At 39.6% G+C, this 19,916-nt stretch overlaps 1 protein-coding gene across 2 annotated transcripts; it reads left to right on the top strand.

Annotated features, from left to right (window-relative positions):
- The first annotated feature begins 638 nt into the window (after positions 1–638).
- On the top strand, positions 639–15,961 carry ern2 (endoplasmic reticulum to nucleus signaling 2). 2 transcript variants are annotated; one of them, XM_054604027.1, is made up of 24 exons: positions 639–920; positions 1,581–1,698; positions 1,789–1,822; positions 2,106–2,178; positions 2,379–2,451; positions 2,799–2,921; positions 4,013–4,114; positions 4,929–4,988; positions 5,107–5,323; positions 5,957–6,035; positions 6,247–6,397; positions 7,689–7,831; positions 8,060–8,248; positions 9,690–9,831; positions 10,089–10,193; positions 10,294–10,384; positions 10,975–11,164; positions 12,151–12,247; positions 12,427–12,626; positions 12,967–13,114; positions 13,527–13,654; positions 13,967–14,090; positions 14,184–14,251; positions 14,335–15,961. In XM_054604027.1, exons 1-24 carry the CDS (start codon positions 831–833, stop codon positions 14,521–14,523), a joined length of 2,934 nt encoding a protein of 977 aa, XP_054460002.1. In that variant the 5' UTR covers positions 639–830; the 3' UTR covers positions 14,524–15,961. The 2 variants fall into 2 exon arrangements, with proteins under 2 accessions (XP_054460002.1, XP_054460003.1); XM_054604028.1 differs by lacking the exons at positions 14,184–14,251; positions 14,335–15,961 and having other exon boundaries at positions 13,964–14,008.
- Positions 15,962–19,916: the final 3,955 nt, after the last annotated feature.

Genomic DNA, 19,916 nt, shown 5'->3' with positions numbered 1-19,916 from the left:
TCTACCATTCAAAATTCAATCTATCTGTAAGTCTTTCAACTTAATGAAAGTATTCTGGTGCATCTTAAAGTAGAAGTATTTTCACCAAAAGGGACTCAAGTATTAAAAGTAAAAGTACTTAATATGCAGGATGACCCCTTACAGAGTGTGAAAATGATTATAAAAGACACTAAGAAAGTAACTAAGGTTTTTTACAAATGTAGTAAAAGGTACAAAAATGTGCCTCTGAATTGTATTGGAGTATAAGTATCCATACAAAGAAGAAAAGATAACACTCAGAAATATAGAAGTATTAAAAAAAATGGAAAAACTCAAGTAAAAAACAATGACTCAAATGTGTACTTAAGGCCAGTGCTTGAGTAAACGTCCACCAGTGCTGTAGGGAGTGTATAGAGAGACAATCACGCCCTCCACTACCTTCTATTGCACAAAAAGCCTCTGTTGTTGCCTTCACAACTGTCCTGCTGTCTGTTTCCACGTGTTCCAGCCATTTCCACAGCTCCTCCCCCTTCTGTTCCTAAACCTCTCCTCCCATTGGCTGACACCTTCTGTCGCTCAGCAACGAGGTTGACCCCGCCCCCTCCCTCAGTGCTTGACAGTTCTTTCGTGACGTCACCGGTTCCGTCCCAACACGGAAATGTGTCAAACTTAGTGCGCTGCTGTTATCATGGACCTGTAAAGCGGTACTTCTAGCTTAGCTCTCCGTGGACTTCTCTAGCGACATTGGTAACTCACTTTTCTTACAGATGGACGCTGGAAACGGACAGAGAGTTCGACCTCTGTTGTTGGTTCAATAAAGCTCCAGAGCTGCGTGTTGTTGAAACAGAGCCATGAGACAAAGGGGTTTGGGGGTCATGCGGGCTGTGGGACGCCTGCTGCTGTCCCTCCTCCTGCTGTCCTGGGAAGGAAAGCTCATTCAGGTAATAAAGTCTGTTTAACTGCAGGGAGCGTGTTTCTGTTGTTGTTGTTGTTGTTGTTGTTGTTGTTGTTGTTTACACTGATTGGGTCTTGCTATTTATGCGCAGCAGAGACGCAACTGGGCTCCCACTGCGCACTTCGGTGTCTATTTCAGGCTCCAGCAAAGTTGCCATGATATCATTCCAAATTGCCTGAAGAAAGTTAATACTGTGTGTGTGTGTGTGTGTGTGTGTGTGTGTGTGTGTGTGTGTGTGTGTGTGTGTGTGCGTCTCTGTGCACGTCTTCTTGACTCAGGGTTTGTACCACAGAGGGTTGTGCAGGTCTGCTCTGCCAGTTGCCACCCGGTGGTGGGTAAATATGGGAGTGGTGAACACACACAGAAGTTCCTTTAGTAGTGGGTATAAGTAATGGGGGAGATAAGGATGTCCTGCTCAATGAGGAACACAGTATGAGCATGAGAGCAGAAACTTAGTGCAGGGCTGGACTGTCGACCCCTTTACAGAGCTGACACACCCACTAACATTTTCCACACATCCACAAACATCCACACACTAGCTGTGGTCCAACTGCTGGAATCTCAGATACATGACACCTGGCTTAAAGTTTATTCCACTCTCTCTCTCTCTCTCTTTCTCTGTCTCTCTTCCTGGCGGCCCCATCAGGTTGGAGGGGTTACATCCGTCACCCTCCCAGAATCCCTCCTGTTCGTCTCCACGTTGGACGGTAGTCTGCACGCTGTCTCCAAACAGTCAGGAGACATCAAGTGGACCCTGAGAGAAGGTTCATACACATAGACGCCAATACTGTTTTAAAAAATAATTTTAATTCTCTGGAATATGTCTCTTTAAATTCTTCTCCGATTTCTTTCAGACCCCATTATTCAAGTACCTGTCTATCTCACAGAGTGAGTAACACACAAACACATGCAAGTACTCGTATACATATAGGGGTGTTTTAGGTAATGTGTGAAAAGCAAAGTATTGAATACTGTCATGTAACAAAGATTGTAGTCAAAATGTTTCCAATTTTATATTATTTTATTTGCACTTTTACAGCTGCATCTTTTTTAGAAAAAATATATTGATTAAAACAAAGGTACTGGCAAAAGTATTGGTGCTTAAAGAGGCAAAAGTATTGAAATATGTTCAAATAATCACTGGACTGCTGTATGAATGTTGTTTTTGTAGGCCGGGTTTTCTCCCAGACCCCAATGATGGCAGTTTGTATGTCCTGGGAGGCAAACACAAGGAAGGCCTGATGGTAAACAATGCAGTGTGTGTGTGTGTGTGTGTGTGTGTGTGTGTGTGTGTGTGTGTGTGTGTGTGTGTGTGTGTGTGTGTGTGTGTGTGTGTGTGTGTGTGTGTGTGTGTGTGTGTGTGTGTGTGTGTGTGTGTGCGTGTGTCTGTTTTATGTTTTTCAGTTTTCACTATATGACCCCCATTGTTTGGATGTTCCCACAGAAACTACCCTTTACCATCCCAGAGCTGGTTCAGTCGGCTCCCTGCAGGAGCTCTGACGGTATACTCTATACAGGTGAGACATTGTGTGTGTGTGGGGGTTTGTGTGCGTGTGTGTGTGGGTGTGTGTGTGTGTGTGTGTGTGTGTGTTGCTGGGCGTGTTTATGAGACAGTATGATAAGCAGAGAAACACAATGTATGAGTATATGGTATGTGTGTGAGACAAACAGTTGTCAGAGGTGAAAGAAACAGATGTGACATATACATATTTTACATACTTTAATATTTTGTGTGTGTGTGTGTGTGTGTGTGTGTGTGTGTGTGTGTGTGTGTGTGTGTGTGTGTGTGTGTGTGTGTGTGTGTGTGTGTGTGTGTGTGTGTGTGTGTGTGTGTGTGTGTGTGTGTGTGTTTGTGCATATGAAGGTAAAAAGCAGGATGTTTGGTTTGTGGTGGATCCTGAGACGGGCGAGAAGCAAACCAGTTTAACCACCTCCTCCTCCGAATCCATCTGCCCTAACACTCCTCTGCTCTACATTGGACGCACAGGTATGTCATGCTCACTAACATGCAAACCGTTAAACAATTTATTTATCTTTGCATAGAGAAAACAATACAAGGGCACACATGTTAAAGGAGAATACACTGACAAAATGATAGACCAGTGGCATAGGGCTTCCCGTTAGTAAACACAGTAGGCAAACTCAGTTCTCAAGGTGGCAGCGTCTCCACCAAATACGGCGGCTGCTAATGAAAGCTGAGAAAACACGGTCCTTTTTCTTTGTCCCAATTTTTGAAGCCCTCCTACGGACAACTTATGGGTGTGTCTTCCAAATAGAAAAAACAAGTAGTCTGCACCAATAACCCAGCTCTGAGATGGTATTTAGGAGTGGCTGGTATTTAATGAATTGGTCATAAAGGCTTCCTGTAGTATAGAGTCAAAGGTGCTGGGTGAAGTGTGTAGGGAGGAAGGACGGACCTGACAGCTGATGAGATTTTGTGGTCAAGGTAACATCTCTGCGAGTACCATCATTTTGTTCAGCTCTAGACCAACTTTATTATCCCACACAGGGCAGTTAGTTTGGTCCAGTGCTACAGACATGAGGACACAATAAAGTCCACAGTAAAACAGTAGCATAACTTACACAATAATACCACAAAGTGCTCCTAATAAAACACATTTGATCACGTCCTTGTGGTGGGCTATTTGTCCCGCCCCTCCTCCACTGTGACTGAATGGCTGAATTAAAAGTGACAGTGATGAGCTCAAGCGTTTTACCCAAAGAAAAAATTGCAAAAGTGCAGCGCCTCTATTCTTCTGGTGTTTTTATGCTATGCTAATTACACTCGCCTCTCTTGAGGCTAGCTGGACATCATCTGCAAAGCACTGCACTGGGTTGGGGAAGATTACACATCCAATTTAACTCGTGGTTGGTGGCAATTATAAAATGAATTGCACTCCATGGACAGCCAGTTTAAAAGCTTTTCTGAAGAGGTGTTGGATGAGTGAGCTGTTTTCCCCAGATAACCTGGATAAAAGGAGCCACAGTATACATCTTTCACCATGTTGATGAACAGTATTCTCATGCATCCTGGATTTCTTATTATGAACTTTGCACCTGTTATTTCTCATTTTCCAGAATACATGGTCACCATGTTTGACACCAAGACACAGGAGCTGCGATGGAACGCTACGTACAATGATTACTCTGCTCCACCTTATGATGACAAACAGGACTACAGTACGTCTCTCTCACACATATTTATTTAGCTGGATTACTTCAATGTCAATATGAACTGATAACACCCTTGCAGAACGTGCTTTGTAATAAGCAAACTGAGGTTACTGTATGTCTAGAACAGGTTTGAGGATAATTACAGTAGTACTGTATGGAATTAAAGAATAAACTATTGTGGAATCTCTTAATTTACAATCACTTCATTAAATCAAACATGCGCTTTTAGCTGTGAGCTCAGCTGTCGACATGTTTAGAGCCTCGGGGAAGTAATCTGCTCTCTGCTCTTTAACTTGAGATGTCCACCCAGGAGTTGTTTTAAGTCCTGTTTTATTTGTTGGCAAAATATTTTAAAAAAAATCTGTCAAAAGATTTTAGTCAAATAAAGTAAATAGTTAAGCCACGAGCCAAAGAACAAGTCACTAATATTTTGTATCAGATCTGTCTCAAGGAATGCTTCTTAGGATTTCTCAACATTGTGAAACAGAGCATTTTGAACCTTATTCCTATTTGCTCATGAACTACTGCACTTACTTGAATGAAACCAAAATCTGGAACATGCATTCCATAAGTGTCTGTCATAATGTATTTTGATACATATTTTGTTTGAGATATAGATTTTAAATGTATAAATGTATATTAAAATGACCACCTTGGTGGCGGCATGTGAGTGCTTTCCAGTTTAATATTTCTATTTAAAACAACCAGATTTTGTTCATTTGAAACCTGCAAGAATGTGTGAAATCTCTTGAAAACAACTCAAAGATGTGACATTCCAACTTTGTCCAAAACTGACCTGTCCTGCCTGTTGAACTTCCAGAGATGGCCCATCTTGTGTCGAGTGGTGATGGTCTCGTTGTGACAGTTGACAGAGAGACAGGTAGGGGGAGGTGTGTGGTTTTTACTATGTCAATGCTTCGTGAGAGGTTAATATGCTGCTTTATTTCAACCTCTTCTTCCTCGTGAGACTTTGACTGTTGTGTTTTTTTGCTTTCCAGGTGACGTCTTGTGGAGTCAGAACTATGGGTCGCCCGTCGTGGGGGTCTACCTGTACTCTGGCGACTCACTGAGACACGCCCCCCACCTGTCCCTCGCCATGGAAACGCTACGCTTCCTCACCTTCTCCTCTGCCAACGAACAGGCAGACACGCACTCCACATTGAAGTGGAGCTATCAGTTTGTGAAAGAGCAAGCCAGCGCACAAGCACAACTAGTGTAAGAGGAATTGTGAATACATCCACACGAAAGAGCTTTAACAGTGTTGTGATACATCAGTCTGATAACATCATTTATCAGAGTTGTAACTAGAAGACTCTCAGACTTCACAACACTCATACACTTTGCTCCGACAACCTTACTTCAAATTTAAGTAAGTGAAGTAAGGTGTCTTGACATACAAATTTATGGGACAATAGAACAAGGACTGCTGAGTCTTTTTATTTTCTTTATGAGGATACCTCAGGCTATATTATATATCACACTCATTCATCCACTTACTGCAGACAGAAAATAAGCTGTGTTTAAAACTTGTTAAACTGTCGGCTAGAACTGTGTTTGAGGTGTCTGCTAATATGTTTAAAGGGACAATTACAGACGACCAGAAACTAAAAAGTATTTCCTGTGGCAATAGTATAATGAAAAAATACGAGTCTGTATCCTAATTGTTTTATAAATTAATTATATACTTTGAAAAATCCCAATGTCCAATCAGTTATTTATTTTCCTGAGACCAATCAGTTCATTTTATTTGATTAAAATCATTTTATACATTTTTGAGGTATCCTAATAAATAAATTAATAAATCAATAATCGGCTGAGAGAATAACCTGACTTCTTTTTCTCTTTAAGACCCACTCTCTATGTAGGAAAATTGGACTCCCACCTCTACGCCTCCACTTCCCTCGTCCACCATGGAGTGTCATTAGTGGTGAGTTTAGATTTGTAATTTTTTTTATTTTTATCACATAACTGCATTCACACTCACTCAGTTCCCTTATTAATCAAGGTCCTGCATCTGTGTTAACAGAAGACTTTTAGTTAATACAGTGTATCAGATCAGGTGTGTTGGACATGTAGGAATCTATTATGTGACCGATGGATGTTTTGTAACCGGTTTGTGCTTCTTGTTGCCGTGGCAGCCTCGGGGACTGGTCCTGGCTCGAATCGAGGGTCCAGTGACGGCCGGAGTGACGGTCAGTGAGCGAGGGGAGTGTGAGATCACACCGTTCACTGATGTGCGCTATCCTCCAGGGAGCACAAACAGCAGGAAAAACCACTGGCTGCTAATAGGTAAACACACACACACACACACACACAACACACACACACACACACACACACACACACACACACGCACACACACTCACCGCTGTATGTTATCCAAAAGCAATGAAAACCTCTTTACAGCTGGTTGTCTGTCTAACTAAACAAATTCTATGTATTTCACAACTCAGTTTCCTGGTTTCTTACAGCCATAACAAACTATGAGTATGTGTACTATGTTAAAAGTGTTAACATAAAAAGTATTTTATTTGGGAAAAATGTTCATTTTAAAATGTTATTTAATCCTAACTAAACAATATAGAAAATTGGTTTCATTTATTTTTTTAAGATAAAAATATATATTGATTTTGTAAATATGGATGATGCACAAATCACAAAAACACATGAATGAGTGAATAAAGCAAAAAGCAAATAAGAAACAACAAATAAATTAGGTAGTGGGATGATAAGTAATTTGAGGCAAATTTGCTTAATTAAAATAAAATATTGCACACGGTTCATACAATAATAAACATACAATATAATAATAACAAGATTAGCCGAATTGGCTCAATAAAACACACTGTTTTTACCCAATTATTTTTAAGTAGGTCATCAGTTCTAGAAGGTGTAGGTGTTCAACAATATTGACAAAAAGGCCAGCAGTTGGATAGTTTTTCTAAAGCCAGTATTTTATATTGGCCTTTTACTTGCTGCCAACAAGATGTTTTGGAGTTAGGTGTCATATTTACTTATCATCAGGAAGAGTCCAATGTTGATTCTAAAACTCAGGGTTTTTGAGGTGAGTGTTGCTTCCTCCTTCCAGAATGTGTCTGAATATAGGGATGAGACCAGAAAACATGAGCATGATCAACCATGATTTATCCACATTCCCTCCAGCAGAATAGCTGAGTGCCAGTTTGTTTAGACTTCTGTTTGGAAGAGATAAAAAAGCAAATCAAGTTTTTCCAACAGAAAACACTCCAGGCCTTTCACTTGGTGGAGGACGACTGTGTTTGCCGGGCATTCAGCCACATATCTTCAGTTATTTCAAAGTCACGCTCTTTTTTTTTTCTTTTTTTTTAACCATCTTTGAGGAATTTAAGTATTGAGATAAAACACAGAGAATATCACAATCATTTTAAGTGTTCTCACTTTGTGTTTAGCATGAAAGCAGTAACTCTGGCTAAAGAAGAAAGGTCACAAAACACGGAAATATCACTTTTTGATTTATCGACTAGAGAAAGGAAAGTGACCAAACGGACACAAACAAAGACACTCAAACTGCTCAGAAGGCTTTATATTTGTATGTGTTTAGGTCATCACGAGCTCCCTCCAGTGGCTCACACCACCATGCTGAGGGATTTCCCAGCTGGCCTGCAGCGTTCTGGTGAGGCCGTCATCCACCCTCGAACTTCTGCCTCCTCTGCCTCACCTGCCTCCTACTACCATCAGCGCTACGTGAGTCACAGCTCCAAACCACTTCTGTTTCTACACCTTTGCCCCTCACCTCTTTCGTTATAAATGTCTATCACAGCCGCTGTAGCAGAGACCAAAGAATTGATATGATAAACTGCAAAATGCCCCTTTGACATCCACTTTACTGCGACAAACACAGATAAAAACAAGTCATTAAACCTCATTGTTTTTAAATGTTTTTTATCCCGGTTGTCATGTTGTGTCCTTCAGTACGAGACAGTTGCTGGTAGCCATGGCGACACTCATGCTAACAGAGGAGGGTTCGATGGGAGGTCAACGGGACAGGCCCAGAGGCCGGCGGCTGTGACGCCTTTCTATATGAATCTGGACCGTCTGACTCTGGCTGTTCTGACGCTGCTGCTGGGAGGATGGCTGGCCTTCGCACTCACGTACCCCGTTGTGAGTTTGAGTGTTATGTCTGTCTGGTGTTAAGATGCACGTGTTTTTAACGTTGTGTGTCCCTTGAAAAAAAGTGGCTCTGATGTCCTCAGAGGACAAAAGATGTCATATCAAAAAACTGCCCTAAAATTATATATTGATAATGTTTTCCACTTTTTTCCAATCTTTTTAAACCAATTTCAGTCATAACTACCAAATATTCAATACATTTTCAGGATTTTAAGCATTTAAATGAAAATAACACACATTTATTTTATTTTATTTTGTATACTAAAATAAGGGTCTGTACAGGCTACACAGTTAATTATAGGAGCTGAGATTGAACTTCCAAAATTAAAAACAAAAAACGCACACCCTTGCAAAATGTATGACATATGCATTAACACAGACAAATTAAAAAGCTAAATATGACCCTAGTGATGCTTTCGTGTTTAAGATGCAGTTTTACCGAGTTTTATTCTCAAAGATATAGACAAATGATGGCAAACTGCTCTGATATCAAGCAACAGTGATGGTAAAAGCAGGAGAATAGAGCTATCCTGTGGAGTTCTTGTTTTCCTGAGTGGATCCCTGTTTAGTTCATCTTGTGCACGCTTACAAGGATGCACATTTATGCGTGACTAAATGAGTGATACATAGACAGTCCTGCAAAAGGGTTTAACAATATTCCACTGAATGGATTGATTCTTTGGCCGAAACAACACAAAATATGCAGCAATGCACCAGAAAAGGGAAGGGGAAGAAGAAAAATGATGGCTATTAAACATTGATGTAAGCAAGGAAATGCATTCAACACATTGGACTCAGAAAATGTGTTTTGGTGAGAGTTAATGAATGTAAACACAACTTTTGTTTTTTAAAAGAAAACTCCATCCTTAACAGGAGCTGCAACCTCTCTTTGGCTGCTTTTTTGTTTTGTCTGTTGAGGCTGCTTTGGAGTAGAAACCATCACAAAATTGCGGTTTTCCCACTGTAATAATCCGATAATTGTATTATGTATAATAATATAGCCTATATGTCTCTTGTTATTCACAAAAAAAAAACCTGAAATGAAAAATACATTCACCAATACATGTTGTTATCCTTACACAAACACTTCATGATCTAATTCGAATTTTGAGCAATATTTCTTTTTAATAATAAGAATTAAAATGTATTTAAAGAGAAAACTTTATCACTCAGCTCACTTATGAAGACAATCATGTATATGTTTGTTAATTCATGCTTAAATCAATTCATGCTTAAATCAGCTTATCTAATGGAGCAAAATGTTTTACTAAAATAATGCTTATGGGGTTACATGCACCCTAACGCACAATGTCTTTTTAGTCTTTTCTCTCACAACCTCTCAAAGAAGAGCTCCTCTTCAACACTGATCCTCTCAAGCTGCATCTTCTAACAGCGTTGAATGTGATCTGTATCTGTGCGTGTTTCTCTCCAGCGTGCGGCTCATCAGCTGAAAGCTCAGAGGCGGATGGAGGAGGCTTTTGAGTCTCGTCTCCAGCGCATGCAGACGAACATGCAGACCGTGACCTCGGTTTCTTCAGACACAACCCTTTCTACTGACACAAACCTCTCCAGTGGTAAGTACCTTATAAAACAAGTTCCCTGTTATGCTGTATTCCCTTTATTTAATGACCTTAGGGTCCAGTTCAATAATTAAACATCTTCCTTTGCATTGCACTTGAGAAATGAAGGATTATTAAAAATGAATAGTGTTGAAGCAGCAGATTTTTCTCAAAGCCTAGAAATCTTGAATATATTATTCAGACCTTGATTAAATTTGGTACAGAAAAAAAGGACACATTCATTCTGCTAATCTCCACTTTTCTTTATCCAGACTCTCCGCCTGCCTCTGCAGACCCTCCACCCAGTCCTCACACTCACAGCAGCAGCACCTCAGATGTCGATAGAAATGGCACCGCTGGGCACAAACCCACAGCAGGTAACATTTGTAACACAAAATTGGTTTATTTCCTACTGTGCCTCACCACTAAGAGTAAATTAATATCATGCTGCTTTATTCTTTCTTTCTCGGCTCTCAGAAGGAAACAGTGAGGAGGTGCAGGTGGGAAAAATCTCCTTCACGCCGTCTGAGGTGCTCGGACACGGCACGGCGGGAACTTTTGTCTTCAGGTAATTTGTATTTTAACACAGCGCTACAGTTAAGCGCAAAACAGGTTTACATTTCAGTTAGGCATTTTCAAACATATCATAATATTAATTCCTTACCATTCAGACAGAATTTGTTTATTACCACTTTTATTTAGTTATTTTTTTGTTGGCTAGAAGCTGAATGTTGAATCTTGAAAGTTAGATTATTAGTGAACACACCATCAGTCATCACCAAGTATATCTAGTTCTAATAATCCCTGCTTGAACCTGCATATTTCCCGCAAAGAGTATGTTAAATAATCTTTGCGTAATATGCATCATATAAATAAAACATAAGGGTGACTAAATGGTCACTGTGATCTCAAACAAAGTGTGGCTTCTTCAATAGTCACAGCAGGAAAAGCACATGTGTTACAAATACCATTGTGGAAATCAAACTTACTATATATTTATTGCATGGTATTCTCTGGAAAATGGTACTAACAAAACATATACATGGATTTGAGTTTGAGAAATTAACCCTCTTCATTTCTTATATAAACTAAATTGTTCTGCTGCACAAACAATACAGTGCATAATATGTCACGGCCCTCTGTCTTTTGGGACTTTAGGGGTAACTTTGATGGACGCCACGTGGCGGTGAAGCGAATACTGCCGGAGTGTTTCGAGGTAGCAGAACGTGAGGTGCAGCTCCTCCGAGAGTCGGACACTCACCCGAACGTCATCCGATATTTCTGCACAGAGAGAGACCGCCTCTTCACCTACATCGCCATCGAGCTGTGCGCTGCCACCCTGCAACAGGTCAGCACTGAAGGGCAGATAACGTCAGTTAACTTCCTGTTAAATGATCGGAAAAACCCCACAGTCTTCTCAGGAATGTGTGGACTGTACATGATTTACAGTCTCCTGTTGGCTTTGTTGCAAATGTATTCTCTTTCAGATCCCCATTAGCTTTCACAACAGAGTTTTTGAATCTTCTTGTGGTCCACATTAAGTAAAAACAAACACTGACAACATACCGACATTATGTGCAAACATACATACACACACAAAATATCATATCTAAAGTCAAAGCAGTGACACGTTCCATTACCTTCAACAATTCATGTGCAGATGTACAAAATAGTTAGTTTAATTACCAAACATAACATCGTAGCAGGTGTTGTTATTCCTCTTGTGTGGCCCCCCTCTTTAGATTCAGTTTGTGTGTTGTTGTTTTTTATGGATATCTGATATCTGATTTGTCTAACATGTATAAGTAATGAGTTCCACTGACTGGAGGCTCCTTCAATTAGTTTTTTCAGTTGATTAAGTTTTGGCAAAGGAAGTAGAATATGGCCAATATCGATGTTTCTAGATTATTATGCGTTAGACCCGTCTGTACAAGTTGTTCTGCAAAGAAGTCTGGTTTACCGCCTATGATTGCATTTCTGGCAAATATTATAAACCATGACAGACCGCTGTGCAACTTTACCACAGTAGTTATACAAGAGCAGTGAAGAGCTAGTCCAGCAGCTCTATTTAGTGTGAGCAAGTCATTTTTTAAAATCTTGTTTAAACTGGGAGAGTACTATACAAGAACCTTAGATCGGAACAAATTACACCTTTATCATTTTTATTGGTCGATGGAGATTGAGAAAGTTTTGCTCCACCTTTAACCTGGGCAGAAGTCTATTCAGCCAGAGTAACTAAAAAACACTTGTGTGGGTGTTTACAGGTTTTAATAACAAAAACCTGTAAACAAAACGTCTTTTTTCATCTTTTTTGTGTATCTGTGTTCTCTGCAGTACGTCGAGGATCCGTCTTGCTTTCCTGAGCTGAATCCTATAACTCTGCTGGGAGAGACCATGTGTGGCCTCTCACACCTCCACTCACTCAACATAGGTCTGAGATACACACACATATAGACTACACATGAACACATATACACACCGTATGTTTCTAAATTCTTTCCCCCAGAATCAGATGGCACTTCAGTGCTGCTTAACTTTCTGTATTTTTCCTCTTCCTTTTCCTGAAAAACTTCCATTTTGTTCTTCCCTTTCCATCGTCCCTCCCTTTAGTGCATCGTGACCTGAAGCCTAGAAACATCCTCCTCTCTGGTCCCAGTGCGCTGGGTCGGGTCCGAGCTCTCATCTCTGACTTTGGACTCTGTAAGAAGATCCCAGCCGGTCGGAGCAGCTTCTCTCTGCGGTCGGGAATACCAGGAACTGAAGGGTGGATAGCTCCTGAAGTACTGCGGGATACTCCCTGCAACAAACCGGTAGGATGCACACACATATTACATAAGTGATATATGTTTCTTTTAACACTCTAAAAGGATCACAGTGAGAAGAAATTAATCGATGATAAAAGTTCCAGCATTTCATGTTGTGATGCCAATTTGAATGAGACATACTTTGATACATTTAAATGAATGATTCAAACCTTTAATAATTTTTTTTTTCTAGAAAATATATCCTTTTTCTGTCGTAAAAATACATATAAAACCAAAACTGAGCGGTCCCCAAGATTGAGGATCTCTGAGGTAGAGACGAGCATTTTGTTTCTATTTTTACAGACAAAAAAATATTTATTTTTTGTTTCTCCTCCTCTGTGCACAGACAGCAGCTGTGGACGTCTTCTCGGCAGGCTGTGTGTTCTACTTTGTGGTCAGCAGGGGGCAGCACCCCTTTGGAGATTCATTAAGACGGCAGGTCAACATCCTGTCAGGAGAATATTCACTCTCGCATTTTATGGAGGACATACACGGTGAGAACGGTCCTTGTTCGTTATGACTCTCCTGGCCTGGTTCATGACCCCTTTTTGCTCCAGAATCAAAGCTAGTTCAGTAAATTCCTCCATAATAATTCTGCATAAAAATCTCAAATTTGCACAACTAGCTTCCTGTCCTGCATATAAACATCCACCCTTGCACCACCAATGTTCAAATCACACCTCAACATCCAACTTCTTTGCAAATATCCTCAAGGCTCAGGGATTGTCTTGTAATGGCTTGAGCATCATAGGTAGAGCTGTTTCTCAGGAAGAATACATAATCTGTTTTTTATGGTTACATGCAATTTTCAGACACTACCGCAAATGCACAATTACAATATTTACTTAAATCTGCTGAAAGTGAAAAATACAAGAAACCCTGAAAGCTGTTTTTCCCTCAAATCAGATAACGTCATAGCACAGGATCTGATCGAGCAGATGATCAGTGCCGAGGCCGAGTCGCGGCCCTCCACCGCCTGTGTGCTCAAACATCCATTCTTCTGGAGCCCTGAGAAGCAGCTGCTCTTTTTCCAGGTTTGTTAAATCTGTTGGCCATGGAGACTGTCTCTCTTGATTAGTTTAACCTATTTGATATTGACAAGTTCAAGTAGCATTAACATACATTCAGGGCCAGATTCACTGTATTTAGTGATTATTTACAACACCTGTCCAGTGGAGGCTTTTTTCATGACTTCTTCTCATGAAACTTGTACTTTCTGGTTTAAAAATTCAAATTTGAGGTTTATTATGTTTTTATTTTCTGATAAACACAGAGCAAAAAATGTGCAAGAGTGGTCAGAGTATATACCTGGGTGGTTAGAAACATTTGTTTGTGTGCGTAAGTAGGACGTGAGTGACCGCATAGAGAAGGAGCCAGCAGACAGTCCGATCGTGGTCAAACTGGAGACTGCAGGGAGAACGGTGGTCCGAACCAACTGGAGGATGCATATCTCTGTGCCTCTGCAGACAGGTACACGCATCGCATCACATTACTGCACTGTTATCACCTGTGCAGGATGACAAAGCCATCAATTGGTCTGTAATCTCCCTGTGTACGTTGCAGACTTGAGGCGGTTCAGGACATATAAAGGAAACTCAGTCAGAGATCTGCTGAGAGCCATGAGGAATAAGGTCAGCATGCTCACCGAAATACTTTTAATTTATTTTTACACAAGCAGTCACACTTTGACACGTGTATGTTGACACCGTTACAGAAACACCACTACCACGAGTTGCCACCGGAGGTGCAGGAGACTCTCGGTGAGCTGCCCGAAGGCTTCGTCAGCTACTTCACCTCGCGGTTTCCACGGTTACTGATGCACACACACGCTGCTCTGCACATCTGCTCCCACGAAAGACTGTTTCACCCCTACTATCTCCCCCCCAACGCGAAACAGCAATAACATGACTCTGCACATTTTACTCTATGCACACTGATGTACTTTTTTGAAGAGCAACAGAAATCGCTGACAGTGCCCCTTTATTGCTTTTGTAAAGCCTGCACTGTATTTTTGGTACAGTGCTGTGAAAAAGTTTTTTTATATGGCTTGAGTTGTTTTATAATAATTTTATTTTTCTGCAGCTGTTGATCAGGAAACGTTTTTAAGATTAAAATAGAAAGCACTCCGAGCAGACACCTCCACTGAAGCTGCATACATTATTAATATAATTAATGAACAATGTTAATGAACTACATCTTAATGTGTCATTTTTATATACAATTAAATGCAATAGTTCATCAATGTGTTTCCTCTAAACTACTGTAGAAACATGGCGGTGCACCACGGTGGACTCCGTGTAGAGGACCTGTTCCCCATGTTGATATGAAGAGCTCATTCTAAGCCAACAAAAACACAATTTTTAGTTTCAGGTGATTATACACAAATAATAACATAGTTCTGACTACTATATTCCATTTCTGCTAATAGATCCCCAGAAATGCAACACACTGGTCCTCTAAAGTTTTTTATTTTTATTTACTGTTTCATAATGGACAGACAGAGGGAGAGAGAGGGGTATGACATGCAACAATTTGATTTTTAAAGTTTTTCTGAAACCTATATAATGTTATTTAATATTACATTAAACCAATAGTAAAATGTTATTTATTTTATGATGACATTCATTTGAAATCAATAAAAAACAAAACAACATAACAGATTTTCTGGCATCCAACGCACTCTGATTTGGTTGACACGAGCGTATTGTTTACCTATTAAAAGCTCTGGTGTCCAGATTAAACGGCAGCACAAACCGTATGCGATGTGACACAAACACTTTATGTCATAGTAGAAATCTCTGCTATCCTTTTTACCAGATAAACCGTTTACTCCTGTTGCTGCTGTGCTTCTCTCAGCTCCTCTGTAGGAACAAAGACTCCACAATATTTGCTTTGCTGTTTGTTTTTATGTTTTTGATATGTTTGTGCGAATGCAGCTACACTGACTGAAGAATGTACTGAGCCTTGTTTCTCACCTAAAGCAGTACATGAAGTAGATGGTCAAATATCGTTGGCACTGTTAAAAGAGTTCTGGGAAAATCAGATCGATCACCAATGTGTGCAGGCAATAATGCAACAACGGCAACTACATCATTTGACAATGTCATTTAAATTTATAGACATTTTCAAATGAAATGCAATACATGTAACCACTCTTGAATGTTGGTATTTCTTGACATTTTTTAGACACTCAGAATGACACTAAATGCTCTCAGAGATATGTGAAGTATCTCCCTGTAACTACTGGATGAAGGTGTTTTTATTGGTCTGCAGTAGAATGAATGATGAAGAATCGAAACTTTTGTACTTTTTTTGCGAATGAGTGAATTAAACGCTTTGGGTGTGCCAAAGAATTGATAAATCAAGTCTTGTTATTAATTTGTAAACAAACAGAAGATAAGAAACTGTAAGATAAGTTTTTATGGTCTTTACTCTCCCAGTTTAAATACAAATGAGTTCACGTTACTCGAAAGAAGAAACTGACAAACATTTTACTGACTTTATTGTTGGACAAATGGTTGAAAGTAAAACTTAAAATGCTTATTTTAAAGGTGCTGATATTACATTATTTTAACTTTGGGGGATGGAGCCCTGCAGAACATGAACACATGACTTTTGACCAGTTTTGAATATCTCACATGAGAGATTTCTGCATTTGTGTTTTTGTTTGAGCTCTCCTCACTAGTGGAAATGACTGCTGGGCTCAGTTGGAAAAACATGGTGTATGAAAATCAAGATTTAGAAAAGTTACAATCACATATGTTGGCAATTGTGGGGTTGTTTTAAACAGATTAGCTGAATCTTTTAGTGTTAAATATTGATAATAACCAAAAGCATTTCCCCCTCCAAACTTTCACTTTGTTGCTTATTTAGTCATGAATATTTGATATTCAAGAGAAATACTTTTGAAAATGTCTTGTCAAAAAATCAACTTCCCCTCTACTGTGTAAAGAAAGATTAATTAATATAGAATAATTTGAATATTTGCTCCTCAATTCTTTTATTTAACCAGTTGAGTCATTAAAAAGAAATTACATTTACAATGGAGGCCTTAAATATTCATGACATCAAATTACCATAAATATATAGAATCACAATACAACATTTAAACTCTGTATATTTTTTAAGGACATGACAAATCAACTGACTGTTTGATTAAAAACACTGTGAGTGTATTTAACAATTTTCCTCTCATTAGAGAATAGATGAAAATGTCTCCACTCTCTCTTCTCACCCTGGAGGTTTAGTTCTGACGTGGCCGTTACTTTTGGCCGACTGTTCGCTCCAAGGTTAACATTTCTGTCCTCACTAGTTTGCTTCAGCTGAGAAAGATGCATAAAATACTGCACTCAGAGCAGAATATTTAGGTTTCTGAGCCGTGTTACAGTAGAGTTGCTACAGGATTGATTCAATTTGATTAAAGTCATATTTTACAGTGATCAATGTTAACCAGGAGATACATTTAAAATTAAAGTCTTAATTGCGAAGATGTGTAGTGTAGTTGTCTCACCTAATTGCAGCTGGTTATTTTTTATCTGGTGGAGAGAAAAGCCTCATGCTGTTAGTGTTGAACTGTAAGAGTAATGGTGTTTGCATGTAATTGAGAGAGTAAATGATGCATTAGTAATGATTCGCTCTGAGACATTAATTACGCTACGTGAGACTTGACATTTGAAAAGTGATCTTTTTTTCTTTCTGTTAAAGTAACAGCTTTAACACAATCTGAGTGTACTTTCCCTCCTGCCAGCCAGATGTCAGAGACTCCAACAGCTGGTTTTATATATATATTTATTCACTCAAAACCCATTAATTGATTTTGAAGACATGGACTGTATTGAACAATAGAAGCCTGATGACCGAGGTCTTGCCGTTTTTTTATAGTTTTATCATAATGGAGTCTGACTTACTCGTGATGACACGTCAGACATTCACTGACGGGAACACAGAGGAAAGAATGTTTAATTTCGGTTTGAACGGGTGAGACACATGTGATTGTGAGTGCAGCTGTGACGTATGATTGACTCACTCAAAATATAGCTAATGTGTTTAAGCTGCATGAGTATATTCATCCAGAAAGCATGTCACGGAATTGATTCATACTCTGGAAAGTGTTTGAATTTCTCCAAAACTACTGCACTCTAATCACGTTTTGGTTACCAGAAACCCCCTAGTATTAGATTGGTTCATTTATTTAATTCCCTTTATATATTATGCTCTCCTCATGCGTTTGCTATTTAATTGTACTTTATCTGTAAGCTATGAAATCATGGTTTTATATTTTGTTGTTTGTAAATGAAATGTGGCAAACAATTGCTTAAATACTTAAGTTATTTTTTGTTGTAACAAGATAAAAGATGAGAGTTTAACAGGGAGTGCAGCATCATTGTACATCAAAATGTTAAAATGCATTTCTCTTGTTACACCAGCGGAGGGAGACATGTGCCTTTTTCTCGCCTTTTTAAGCGTGACAGTATAGAGGGGGAGATGAACAAAAAGTGGGGTTTCACTATTTAATTAATCGTTTACATAAGTTAAATTTAATTGTTTCAAGAGCCATGAAGCAAAAGTTTTACGATTACATAAGTATGCATGTGTAGTTGTGTTTATAGTCATCTATCTGTTGTGCTCATCTCCCCTCATTAACAAGCAATCTGCCCTGAAGGCTCTGCAGCAGAAGAGAGAAAACACATCCTGCAGAGCCGATTAGAGGCCAGACTTCACAAAGTTGACTCTGCTGTCAGAGTGAACTGAAACAGAGGTGGTTTAATGACGTGACGGCCTGCGGTCCAGGGATGTGTCATTGCCAAATCATCAGCTAATGAACCACTAGTTGTTTATACTTCGCTGTATGATTCAGTCTTTTGGTTAGCTCCCACCGTGTGTGTGTGTGTGTGTGTGTGTGTGTGTGTGTGTGTGTGTGTGTGTGTGTGTGTGTGTGTGTGTGTGTGTGTGTGTGTGTGTGTGTGTGTGTGTGTGTGTGTGTGTGTGTGTGTGTGTGTGTGTGTGTGTGTGGGAAGAAACCGAGGGAGTACTTGGCTCATTATTAAATATCAGAGTTCAGACGTAGGTCCAATCAAAACAGCCTTAGGGAAACATCAGCTTAACCAGAGTCATGAGACCAGATTCACACACACACACACACACACACACACACACACACACACACACACACACACACACACACACACACACACACACACACACACACACACATACACATTCTGCTATACAGATAAGGTATAGTGGAGTGAGTGGCACTCAAGTATTTCTATACTGGACTAGTCAACATGTGTTTCTTATTTCAGTTATACTTCTAATATCTATTAATCCTCTAATATAACATTAATACTGAGTGCAAACACAGAAAGGATCTCTAATGTAAATGTGTGTGGGCTTGCTGAATAAGCATCTGGCTAGTATTACAGTGAGGTTTTGCGTAAAAGTTTGTAGATCGTTGCCAAGCGATTGCCACACGGCTGCAATGTTGATGCTAGATGTTTCAAATTTGGATTTTGCTAGGTGGTCGTTCAGTGTCCTGGCATGATGTACAAGTTTGTTTGTGGTGGTTCGTTGTGTGTTTAGAGGTGGTTGCTAGGTGATTAATATGGTCTTTGGATTTTTTGCTGGTTAATAAGAAATTAATGCGTTAACTGTTTGTTTTTATGTTTTTTTTAGGGCATAAATGTCAGTTCCTATGGCTACTAGATGGTGGTTAATGAGGTGTAAGGCAGGTGCTATGTGTCTGAAAAGGTGTTGCTAGTATATTTCAAATTTGCACGAGTTGCTGGGCTGTCGGTAAGTTTTTGCTAAGTGGTTGTCATGGTGATCATGGGAAGCTGGCAAGACAAAGCAGGTTGTTGATGAAGTTTTGTGTGGTTATTTTTGAGCTTTCTGAGATTTGTATTCTCTTTTAGGGGAAGTTGCTCGTGTGTTTAAAGGGAAGTTGTTACAGAGTTTTGGGTGTTCGCTATGTGATCGCTAATGTATTCTGATTGGTTGATAGGGTATTATCAGGTGGTAACCAAGGACTTCTGGGCAGTGCTAGATAGTTGCTATAGGCCAGGGTATTGGATAAAAGCGTCTGCTAAATGACTGTAATGTAATGTAATGTAATGTAATGGGTAATTAGGCTGTCACTGCACTTACTTTGGTCTTGTCTCTTAGTTTCTTTACATTTTTTATTGAAAGGAAGAGTAGATTTACTTTTTGATTCTTAAAAACAAATGTTTGAATTTACCTCAATTGTTTTTGCTTTGTTCAGAAAACTAGAGCCACATGTACAGCCCGAGTAGAGCA

This window comes from Anoplopoma fimbria, chromosome 9, assembly GCF_027596085.1.
Source record: "Anoplopoma fimbria isolate UVic2021 breed Golden Eagle Sablefish chromosome 9, Afim_UVic_2022, whole genome shotgun sequence".
NCBI lineage: Eukaryota > Metazoa > Chordata > Actinopteri > Perciformes > Anoplopomatidae > Anoplopoma > Anoplopoma fimbria.
This window is presented reverse-complemented; position numbering and strand designations above follow the sequence as displayed.

Coding starts and splice junctions, on each gene's coding strand:
- ern2 (XM_054604027.1), top strand. CDS start 831: ATGAGACAAAGGGGTTTGGGGGTCATGCGGGCTGTGGGACGCCTGCTG. Junction 5,324..5,956: donor AGCGCACAAGCACAACTAGT/GTAAGAGGAATT, acceptor TTTCTCTTTAAG/ACCCACTCTCTATGTAGGAA. Junction 13,115..13,526: donor TTTTATGGAGGACATACACG/GTGAGAACGGTC, acceptor CCCTCAAATCAG/ATAACGTCATAGCACAGGAT.